We start from the raw sequence: 11,682 nt of genomic DNA, 5'->3' as shown, positions 1-11,682 counted from the left end.
GGGACCCAACATATGTGCTGGGGACTAGGGGTGGAGGCGTCCCAGCTGTTGCTCTCTGAGATGTCCCACCCCTCAGGAGTGTCTGCTGGGTGGGGGCAGCCAGAACAGCCGGAGCTCCTGGGGGATGTGGGAACAAGCTAAGTGAGCTGCCTGCCCACCTGCCACCTCCTCCTCCCAACGCGCAGCCTCTTCTCACTACGACCAGAAATCCCACACTATATTTTCCATAAAACATTTAATTTTTATCTCAGGGACTGGACTCCTGGTCTGGGCTTGGGATGGAGTGCCTGTCAGGCTGGCTGCCCGTGGGTTCTGTCCTTGGGGAGCTCTGAGAAGAGTGCTCCATTCTCATCCCTGTTGACCTGTGGCTCCTTAAAGACGAAGACACAGATAGAGGCCACTGGGCCCTGCAGCTCCCCACCCTCATGCCCAAGGTGACCTGGGCTGTAGGAGGGGAAAGGCTGTTGTCACTGATGATGCGGGTTCAAATCTGGCTCCTCTGCTGTGTGGCCCTGAGCCAGTGACTTCCCCTCCTTGAGCCTCAGTTTGCTTATTGTGATTGGGCTTCATAATCCCTGCTCTGCCCCCAGGTTGTTCTAAAGAATAAGGGACAGTATACCTGAGGTGACTGGCGTGGGTACCAGCCCATAATTGGGGCTTGGTGTGTGGCCACTCGGATGGCCATGGATTCCCAGACTGGCTCTGTTGCTTATTTGCTTCTGTAACCCTGGGCAAGACCCTGCCCCTTAGGCCCCTAGCTTCCTCATTGGGAAGTAGGGGAAATAACCCTGGCCCTGCCTTCCTCAGGTGACATGCAGAACAGGGCCTGGGGAAGGCCCTGCTGACAGCTAGAGCTAGTCCCCCACGCCCGGGGGGTGGCGGGGGCAGGACCGAAGTGTAGATGGAGGGTGGATCAATGTGGCTGCCCACGGAGTCCCGCCTCCTTTGCCCAGGGCAGGGACACAGTTGGGGGAGACTGCAGAGCTCGGAGGGCTGGTGATGTGCCCCTTCTCCCTGCAGCTGGGCAGGGCCGGTTCCTTGGTCTGCTAGACGGCCTCACCTGGGCTTCCTGGAGGTGCCCTCCATGTCCCCCTTTCCTGCCTCCGCCAGCAGCTGCTCCTCATCTACTCCCAGTGCCGACAGCACCTGGGAGAAGCGCCGGGTCACGCTGAGCCGGGCGTTGACCTGAGAAGAGAGAGGAGGGGTTCCCGCTCTGCACCAGGGCTGCCGGGGACACCGTGGGGCTCTGATTACTGAGGGGGTCCCAGGGTTTCCAGATGGGCAGCAGCCAGGGGTCCCATCTAAGAGGGCCCACTCCCACCTCGCTTCCCTACCCACTCAGCCAGGGTGGAGCCCTGTTCTCAGGGAGGCCACCTGCCTGCCCAGGTGCCGGCCCTCACCTGCATGGCCTGCTGGAACAGGTAGGGCCGGGCCTGCACCCTGTGCTGGATATCCTGCAACTCGGCCTGGTACTCAACAAAGCGCTGTCGCTGCTGGCGCCTGTGGGGAGACGGGCCTCTGGGCAGCGAACCGTGGACACAGCCATCCCCACTCCTGAGCCCACGCAGCCTCGCTAAGGATTTGATGTTTCTGTCTTTCTGCCCTGGCCTATGCAAAGCCATTTCATTCCCATCCTCGCCCTGGATTCCTCCTGAGGTCAGTGGGGTGGGAATTATTTGCCCCATTTTACCCAGGATGTGCCTGAGGCTCAGAAGAGTTGAGGGACCTGTCCAAGGTTGCACAGCTGGGAAGTGAAGGACTAAGCTCTGAGCCCAGTCTGTAGGCCGTGCAGCCAGGGCTCCCCCAGCTTCCTGGCCACCCCCAAGGGAGAGGGGCCAGCACTGGTTTCTGAGCAACTGTGCATCTGCTTGCAAGTCTCCCCTCTCCTGGTGTCCACACCCCTGCACCCTCTCACAGTGCACCTGTGAGGGGGAAGCTGAGGCCATGGGCAAGGCCCCACTCTGGGCTCTGGGCTCAGTTTTCTTCTCTGTGCCACAGCACGGATTGGGCAAGCTTGTCAGCATCCTCTATGGTTCTGGTAAACAGATAGCTTAGAAAATGGGACAGAAGAACCAAAGAAATGTGTTGCAAATGAAAGAACACATCCCAAAAAGATCAGGGGTCCACTGAGGAAGCACAAATCCATTTACAAAAGCCCAATTTGTCTGGCTGGTCCCGTGGCCAAGTGGTTAAGTTCGCATGCTCTGCTTCCACGGCCCAGGGTTTTGCCGATTCGGATCCTGGGTGCGGACATGGCACCGCTCATCAAGCCACGCTGAGGTGGCATCCCACACAGCACAACCAGAAGGACCTACAACTAGAATATGCAACTATTACTGGGGGGCTTTGGGGAGAAGAAAAAGGGGGGAAGAAAAGAAGATTGGCAACAGATGTTAGCTCAGGTGCCAATCTTTAAAAAAAAAAACCCAAAAACAAAAAAACAAAACCAGTTTGTGAATGTGTCTGCTCAAGAATGTGAGCATCCTGGCAGCAAGAGGGGCTCTCTGGCCAGACCACACACAGGACCAGGCATCCTTTGTAAAGCACGTAAGAGAAGCCACATGGCTGGTGGCAGCAGCCACACTTAGGACAGGAGGGGAGAAGCAGGCAAGATTCTGAGACCTGTGCTGGGACCTCCGGCAAGTGTGCTGGGCTCTGTGGAGAAACACTGCCTTGCCGGGCTCGTGGGCCAGGACCCTTGGCTATGTGCCAGGAAGGAACATTCTTCCATTCAAGAAAAAGGGATGGGTTTGAAAACCATGGTCAGGAACAGAAGTTGCTGCACCAAGAGATCTTCACCATTGGAGAGGGAATTCACAGCAGTTACAAGGGGTGAGGGCTGGGGGACATGTGAGCTGCCATTCAGTTTCTGTCTTGCCCGTGATGTCATAGGCATTTTTCCTGCTTGGTTCTTGATGCTATTTCTGCTAGAACTGAGAGGAAGCCCATGTCTTGGAGCCCCAAGCAAGAAGGGAAGTGGTTTCAGTGGACGCCAGTCCTGTCTGTCATCTCCGAATAAAAGGAAGTCACTTTGCCTGCCTACCACAGGGCGACCTCTTTTGTGCCTGCCCTTCTGGGCAGGACAGAGACTCCAGAGCAGTTCAGACAGAGCAAAGTCCCCAGGCTGTAAGGGCTGAGAGACCCCATGGAAAACATCTGTTCACAAGGAGAAAATAAAAGGGGTGTGTTTACGACATTCCTCTCACTGACGTCCGTCCCTCAGAATTCTGAACCTTACGCTTCCTGCCTTATTAAAAAAAACAATGAACTTGAAGTCTGGCAAGAAGGCATCTCCCCGATCATTGGCCAAGAATTCCCTTAACACACACTTGATCTCTCAAGGGCTCTGCTTTCCTCATCTGAGAAGTTGGCGGTGATAAGGCTGAGCCTCAAAGAGCAGGTGGTCAGGGCCCCACTGAGTCCTCGGTAGCCCCCCGCAGGGCAGGAATGCTCCTGTCTCTCTGCAGCAGCCCACTCGCCATGACCTCATGCTTCTCCCAGGGCGAAAGGAGATGAGGTGTGGAAAGGGCTGCCCCGGTGCCAGCTGCACCCAGTAGGTGCTCAAGGTCAATGGCATTGATGATCATTTTTATTTGTGTTACCTGTTCTGCTAGGTTGGACTTTAGGGGAAGATCCTGGGGCACATTATTTAAAGTTGGGGTATTCGGCGCTCTGAGGCAGTGTAGCTGGTGGCTAAATGGCTGCGTGCCTTGGAATCCCAGCCTCGCTGCTCACTTGGGACCTTTGGCAAATTATGGAAGCTCTCAGAGCCTCGGTTTCCTCCTCTGCAGAATTATGGGAGTGGTGATAACACCTACTTCATGGGCCTGTTACGAATCTAAAAAACATTTGCTTTTAAGGATGCATTCGCCTTTTTTTTAACGGTCAAACTATAGGAAGAGAAGAACACCGATGACTCTTCACCTGACCATGAACAGAGGTTGTCTCCAGCAGTGGGATCATAGGCGCTCTTCCCGTTCTACAAGAATGATTTTGGTAATATTTGATTTTTTATAGTAAGCATGCCTGGCACTTGAAATTGGAAAACCAAGATTGGAAAGTGTAATAATGCAGGTAGAACATTTTAACCTGAGCGTTCCACAGCTGTAGGGCTTATTATTAACTGGGTGACCGTGGCCCAGCCCCTTGTCCTCCCATGGCTTAGTGTCAAGTGCTGCCAGCCTGCTGGGGCGGGAGGATGGCCGGGGAGTTTCAGCCCTGAGGGCAGGCGAGCGCTGGCTCTCCTTGGTCCCTGTCTGACACCTCGCACTGCCTCCCTGGCTCTCCCCACCAGGCCCTCCGCAGCCCCGGCCTCCTACCTCAGCTCCTCCAGCTTGCGCTGGGAAGCCCCTGGCCCCCGGCTCCCTCTGGGTGCGTAGGCCGCCAGGCAGCGAGACACCTGCTGCTGCACCCGCTGCTCCCGGGCCCTCCGCCGCTCAGCCAGCTGCCGCTCCTCCTGCTGCTGTTGCTCCCAGGCCTGGAGCAGGCTTCTGGGGAGAGGGAAAGAAGAGGCGTGGGAGAAGTCTGAGGGAGCAGGAACCTCATGGAGGGTCGGGGCGGGGAGGGGAGGACGGGGCCTGGAGGGAGGGATGGCAGGAGCCCAGAGAGCCAAGGGCCTGGGGGATGCGCTTTGTCGTGGAAGTGCTCGGCCCTCAGGCCCAGCTCAAGGCCGTTCTCCACTCTTCCTGGAAGCCTCCTACCCACTCCAGCCAGCGGTGTGTCCCAACTCTGAACGTCCTGCGCCCTGTGGAGCTCAATGCCCACACCTGTGACCTCACCTGTATTGCTAACTTTCACTTGCAAAGCAGCTCTTCTGGAGGGCGGGGGCCAGATCTCGTTCTTCCCTCTCACCCCCATATCTGGTAGGAACTAGGTGAATGCCTTTTGGTTTGAGGGACAGACCAATGGATGAATGGATGAGAAAGAGAAACAAAATGGTGACGGGATCAATGGGCAGATGAAGGGATGAATGAATGGTTTGGATGGTGGAACAGACAGCACCTAGCTGGACCTGGGACATTCTCCTCCCAGATCTCATTGCCAGTTCCTTCTTGTCAACCAGGTCTTTGCTGAAATGTCAAGTAAAGCGAGAATTCCTGACCACCCCATCTACCTCCCAGGGATTTTCAGTCTCTAGCTATACATTTTGGTCATTTCTTTACTAATTATCCTTCTTCCCAAGTAGAAGGTAAGCCTCATGAGAGGAGGGTTCCTTGTCTGTCCTGTTCACCACCAATGTATCTCCAGCACCTAGGACAGTGCCTATCACAGCCAGAAACTCAACATTGGCGAATCCATGCATAATTGAATTGTGGTCCCATAGGAAGATGGACTGACAGGCAAATAAAGGCATAGATGCAGTCATTCAGTCAGCACATATTTATTGAGCACCAACTATGTGCCAGGTCCTGTGTAGGGCACCAGAGAGGCCATGATCAATAAGATCTGGCATCTGCCCTCAGGGAGCCCTCAACCCATAGAAGGGATGGACGGACAGCCCAGCACTCCAGTGCAATGCAGGGTGGCAAAAGCCACGATGGAGGCGAGCACAGAGGAGGGCTTCCTGGAGGGGCACCTGACTTGGGAGTTGAAAGATGCACCTGAGTTAGCCGGGTGAATGAGGGAGAGGGGCAGTCCCAGGACAAGAGGGAGGGAGAGCATGGGGCACAGCCGCTCTGACCAGCTGTCATGGGAGACAGGAGCCTCCTTGCTAAGGTATCTGGGCTTTGTCCCAAGGGCACTAGGAAGCATGGGAGGGTTTCAAGCAGGGAATGATGGGGTAAGAACCGAGGGTCCCACTGAGCCAGCCTCCAAATATCTCTTAAATGGATCCCCCTCTTTCCTTTCACACGGCCACCTGGTTCAGGCCCTTACCATCCCTCAGTGTCTGTTGCATTAATCACTTAGTTCACAGATTAATGCATGGATAGAAGATGAGAACTGCATGAAAAGCGGCTGTGTCAATAGACAGCTGGCCAAGCAGACAGACAGGTGGACGGGTGGCTGGCTGGCTGGCTAAATAGATGATTGGGTGATCAGAAAGACTGGGTGAACGGGTAAGTGGAGGAATGGATGAGAAGATGAATGACAGTGTCTCTTGGAGAACTGGCCCCTTCTCTGCTCCCTGCTCGTGGATTCCCCCCTCTTTCTTCTTCCACTTACCTGGTGGCCTCCTGTCGTTTGTGGAAGGTGCGGTTAGGGAAGTTGGCAAACAGGAAAGTCTCGTCATTTCCCAAGGCACGGGTCTTCCCACTCAGGTGGGAAGCCTGGACGGCAGCCTGCAGCACCTTCCAGGGCTGCTTTGCGGGGCCTATCCACAGGAGAGAGGTCAAGGACTACCCTCTCTCCCAGCCCACTGGGCAATCCCACCCAGCCCTGTCTGAGCTCCTGGTCCAGGCCACCGGCTCCCCGACCTCTCTGCCCACACTCTGAAGCTTCCTAGGGAGCTTAGGCGCTGAGCCCCACACTCACCACTGTCAAAGTCTGGCTGTAACGGCTTCTGTAGCTTCTCCAGGTCCCACGGCCCCTCCAGCTCCTTGGCCCGTGACCTCCTCCTCCGCGGCCTTCGGAGGATGTTGGAGCTGGCGCTGCTGCTCCACTGGCCTTGCGGTTCACCCTCATCTGAGGCCTCCTTGCCAGAATTCCGCCCCTTTCTCTGAGAACTGGCCCTCCTTCTGTGGGGGGTGCTCTGTGCCCCCTCCTCAGCCTCCTCTATGGCCTCTGCAAACTGCTCCTCCAAGATCAAGCCCCTGCTGGCAAGCTGGGGCAGCTCCCTAGGGCTCAGACCCCTCTCAGCCTCCTCAGCACCAGGGGCTTCCAGCTCAGCGGCCTCCTCAGATTCTGATCCTGATCCTGGCCTCTTCTCGGGAAGCTGGAGGCCACATTCGCTGGGCGGCTCCAGCTCTTGGCTCTCTCCTTTGCCAGGCGGGATGGAGATGCAGCCCCGGGACCTCAGTTGCTGTCTCTTCTCCAGGTTTAGAACCTCCGTCTTCCAGCAGAAACCAGGGGCCTCTAGGAGGTTGGCTGTGGCCTTGCACTTGGATTTGTGCTGGGGGACCACTGGGGGCAAGGGCAGGTCTTGGTGGCCAGGAGCCGAGGAGGAGCCAGACTGAAGCAGAGCCCGGCCATCTGCACTGAAGCTCTCCCAGGCCCACTGGAAGGGGAAGGAGGGTTTCCGAGGAGGAGAGGGGAAGAGACTGAGGAGGGAGAGGGCAGGGGGCAGAGTCAGGGCGCCGGCCCCCAGCGGGGCCTGACACTCAGCATCCCTCCCAGCCCCGCCCGCAGTTGCTTACTCCTCAGCCTCAGCACAGCCATGCCCTTTCTTGTTCTGGCCCCTAGGCCTCCGGTCCTTCTGGTCCTTCTTTGAGGTCTGCTCTGCGCTCTGAGACCTCTGCTGCTGGCCCTGAATTACACCATCACTGCTCCCAAGACTCCCCTGGGGGAAGACAGGAGAGGAGGTCCAGCTCCGAGAAGCCTCCTGGACCACCTCACACCTCCCCCAGGGACCCTCTTCTTCTATGCACCCTGGCTGGCCCCTCTGCCCTCATTAGCCCTGAAACTGATCACGACCTCAATTCTTCATACTAAAATAGCTATTTACTCAGCACCTGCTGGGTGCTCAGGACTTTCACGCATTAACGCATTAACTCAAGGACCCTATGACCCCATCATGGGGATGAGAACCCTGAGGCTCAGAGAGGTGAAATCACTTGACTAAGGTCACACAGCCGGTAAGTAGAGCCAGGACCTGAACACGTTGTGTCTGTCCCCAGGGCCTGGATTAGTTACCAGTGCATTGCGCTGCCTCTGGGCCCTGGATGGCTCTTCTGAATGCCCCACAGGGCCCTGGACTTACTAAGCCAAGGTGGAAGGAACTCATTATCTTTCCCGAAACCCTGCTCCTCTGCAGTGTTCCCTAAATTGCTCCAACGGAAGTCTGGGAGTCATCCCCGGGCATCATCCTTGTCTTCGCCCCACACCCTTTAGGCCTCCCCAAGGTTCCTGCCCCCCTTGGGCCCCCCTAACTCTTACCTGGGCCTCAGCTCCAGTCTCATGGCTTCTCAAGGGCCTGCCTCAGCCCTGGCCTCCCCTGACCCAGAGAGCCAGCCTGCCTCTAGGCAGTTGGAAGTCCCCCCACGGAGCCTCCCTCACCTGCTCAGTCTGGGAGATGCCGGCCAGAAGCTTGAGCAGCCCTGTGGGTGTCCCTGGATCCTGGAGCCGTGTGTCCTGCCCTGGTCTCCCCAGTGTGGTCCTGACCGACTGTTGGTGGGTGTTTAGCATACTGACATCCTGCCCCATCCCCCACCCCCATATGCCAGCCTTGGAACTGCCCTCCCTACCATCTCTATGGCGACCAGTCCTCAGCCAGGCTCCAGGGCTCTGGCAAAAAGCTGGCCAGGAAGCGTCAGCCAAGGTATATGAAGCCAAATTCCTCAGAGGGAAGAGAGTTCAGCAGAATACTGAGGAATAGTCTAGGCCTAGGAGTCCAGAGACCCAGGGCCAAGTCCTGCCTCTGCTCTTGACTCTGCAGGACTCCCCGTTGACCTGGTATAAGATCCTTGACCTCGCTTGGCCTGTGTCCCCATCTATCTATAAATGGGAGCTCAGGACTCAGCCATCTGGAAGGGTCCTCACACCCTATGAACTGGGCCAGATGCCCCTGAGGCGGGCCCTCTCCCTCCACCCGCCTCCTGGGCTGCCCCCCAGCCCCGGCTGAGGCCCCATGGGAGCCACACTGAACTCTCACAAGACACTGTTCAAACCACGTGCCCTCCCAGGCCCTGACAGGGTGGGAAAGGCCAGGAAGTTGAATGCCATGCCCAGGAAAAAGGCAGCTGGCAAACCAGAGCCTGGAGGAGGCTCTGGAGGGAGTCAGAGCCTTTCAATCTTACTCCGAACCTCTAAGCATCTTGAAAAATGCTTGACTTGGTAAATCCCCGCGGGACGCCCAGCACTGACCACTACTGTTACCAACACTACGACCAGCAGCATAGGGACATGGTGCTGAGCTGAGGCCCTGCAGATGGAACGTCCGGCCAGGGCTGGAGGCCCGGCTCGGGCTCTCACCGGCTCTGTGACCTTGGGCAAGTCACTTCTCCCTCTGCAAACCTGGAATCACGGGCGCATCCTGTAGGTTTGTTGCCAGGTTTAAATGAAATCACAAAGACAACGCATTCGGTAAACGTTTGTTCTTATTACCGCTAATAATAACTGCTCATTATCGGGAGGCAACAGAGCATGATGGTCAGAGCACAGAGGGAGCGCTGGGGTCTGCATCCCAGCTCCTCCACTCATCACGTACCTTCTGGGGGCCTCTGTTTCCTCACGGGCAACGTGGGGCTGGTGACAGTCGTGTCTACCTCCCAGGGCTGCGGTGAGGGCTAAATCAGTTAATATATACAGATGCACACAGAACATTCCACGGCTCGTAACGGCTATGTAAGAGTTGTTATTAATTAGCCAATGGTGCGGCCCCAGCGAGGCAGGTCACGGAAGTAAATCCCAGAAAAAAAAAAAGATGTCCGACAGGCATGATTTTCTCAGAGCTTTGTTCCTGTGGACACTCGTCTGCCCTCAGACTCCATCCCAGTGACACCTCTGCAGGGAGCGCATCCCATTTAACTGTCTAAATAAGGCTCCAGGTGAAGCTCTCTCACCACTCAAAATAGGTCAACTCTGTTCTTTCTGGTGGACTGCCATCCCTACCCATCCGAACGTCACCCCCGGGGCCCCAGGTGAAAGGTACATGTGTAGGCTGCTCCATTTTCAGAGAGCAAGCCCCTCCAGGTCCCGGCCCAGTTGATTTCCTGGACAAACTCTGGGCCACTTCCTTCCTTCCTCGGGCCACTATTTTCACGAGGCGCATACGGGCCTCTTTCCTTCTCCAGCCACACTCACTTCTCAAGCAAGCTCACCCTGTCTGACAGCCTTGAGGGACATCTGCTGCCTTCCAACTACCCCGAGTTTACGTATCTCAGCCCCGACTTCCCCCACAAAGTCCAGGCTCATATCCGACGGGCACTGGACGTCTCCACTCGGATGATGAGTAAACCTTTGAATTCGACCTGTTGAAAGTCAGCCTCTCTGTGTGCCCTGCCTCAGTCAAGGCCACATCCATCCTTCCTGTTGCTCAGACCAAAACCCTGGCGTCACCCTGGACTCCTCTCTCTCATCCTCCGCACCCCGTGCGCTAGCACACCCTGCTGGCGCCACCTGCAGAATTCAGGCAGAATCCAGCCACTTCTCCCCGCCTCCACCATGAATAGGCTTCCCCAAACCACCACCGTCTCTTGTCAGGATCACTGCAGTAGCCCCTTCACCTGGCTTCTGCTCTTGCCCTGATTTTGTTCTCTACTTAGCAGCTGGAGAGATCCTGTTAAGACCAGAGCATGTCATGCTTTTGTTCAAAACTCTCAAGTGTATCCCATATCTCATAGAGTAAAAGGCCATCTTACCATGGCCCCCTAGGTCTTGCCTGACCGTCTGCCCTATCTACTGCAGGTCCCATCACTAACGCCGTCACTAACTCTGATCCAACCACACTGTTCCTTCTGTATACCAGTCAGTCCTGCCTCAGGGCCTTTGCACTTGCTGCTGCTGCTTCCTGAAACGTTCTCTCCCTGGAATCCATATGGCTCACTCTCTCACTTCCTTCAGGTTTCTGCTAAAATGTCACCTGTCAAAGACTACCTAAGTAGCACTGTGCCCTCACTCTACTTTACTTCTCAACACTTTATATATATTCATTTGTTTATTGCCTGCTCAAGGATGTGGCTCCAGCAATTGGCCCCTCTCTCCTCAGCAACTTGTTATGCTCTTTGGAATCATTTCCACCAGCACAAATGTGCTGTCATTTCTCTCTTGATCCCACTTCTCCATCCTCAATACTGCCCCATTTTGCTGTTCCCCTTTGCAGCAAAACCTCCTGAGAGTTGACTTTATTTGCCAACGTCAATTTCCCCCTCTCATTTTCTCTTGGATCCGCTCCCATCACCCCTGCTGCCCCAGCTGCCCAGTGAGACTGCTCCTGCCTTGATCACCAATGGCCCCCCCATTACTCACCCCAAGGTGCCGTGGGCCCTCCCCCACCAGCTGCTCCTTCCCAGGAGAAACTTCGGCCCACAGTCCTCTCTGCCTATGCTCACCTCCTGGTGGCCTCCTCTAGGCTCATGTTTAAGGGCTATTTGCAAATGAGTCTCAAATTTGTCAGTAGTCCAGACATCTCTCTCAAACTGGGAACTCGATTCCTCTCTCCCAAACTCTGCCTGCCTGCTCCGCTGCTCCTTCTGGATGTCCCATAGGCATCTCAAATGTAACGCATCCAAGACTGACCTCTTGATCGTCCCCACAGCCCCCATCATCTTAGCCTAATGGCTAGTCTATGCTTCCGGTTTCTTGAGCCAACACCCGGACTCCTCATTCTCTTCCTTGCTGCATCGTCTCCAGCAGTCAATCCTCATGTCGAAGTGTATTCCAATCCTGAACACCTCCTACCACCCCAGTTCAGACCATACTCCACTCTCCCCTGAATCTCCATAGTCTCCTGTATCCTGCTCTGTACAGCCAGCTCTCAAACCAGCAACCCGAACCATTCTTTCAAAAGCTCTGCTTAAAACCCTGCAATGGTGTTTTTATTTTAATTGTGGTAAAATAGACATAACATGAAAATTCACCATTTTAACC

The 11,682-nt window shown here is 55.7% G+C and overlaps 1 protein-coding gene across 3 annotated transcripts; it reads right to left on the bottom strand.

Moving 5' to 3' along the window:
* Window positions 1–220: 220 nt before the first annotated feature.
* Window positions 221–8,371, bottom strand: TSGA10IP (testis specific 10 interacting protein). 3 transcript variants are annotated; one of them, XM_001491029.5, is made up of 8 exons: window positions 8,152–8,371; window positions 7,293–7,435; window positions 6,472–7,196; window positions 6,163–6,310; window positions 4,320–4,490; window positions 1,401–1,500; window positions 1,061–1,185; window positions 221–371 (listed from the first exon to the last, which is right to left on the bottom strand). In XM_001491029.5, exons 1-8 carry the CDS (start codon window positions 8,296–8,298, stop codon window positions 248–250), a joined length of 1,683 nt encoding a protein of 560 aa, XP_001491079.2. In that variant the 5' UTR covers window positions 8,299–8,371; the 3' UTR covers window positions 221–247. The 3 variants fall into 3 exon arrangements, 2 of the variants coding, with proteins under 2 accessions (XP_001491079.2, XP_023510244.1); XR_011424124.1 differs by lacking the exon at window positions 1,401–1,500 and having other exon boundaries at window positions 8,152–8,319; XM_023654476.2 differs by lacking the exon at window positions 7,293–7,435 and having other exon boundaries at window positions 8,032–8,302.
* Window positions 8,372–11,682: the final 3,311 nt, after the last annotated feature.

The sequence above is a fragment of the Equus caballus genome, chromosome 12 (assembly GCF_041296265.1).
Source record: "Equus caballus isolate H_3958 breed thoroughbred chromosome 12, TB-T2T, whole genome shotgun sequence".
NCBI classification, from domain to species: domain Eukaryota; kingdom Metazoa; phylum Chordata; class Mammalia; order Perissodactyla; family Equidae; genus Equus; species Equus caballus.
The sequence above is the reverse complement of the archived record's forward strand: the minus strand, read 5'-3'. Positions and strand labels throughout refer to the sequence as shown.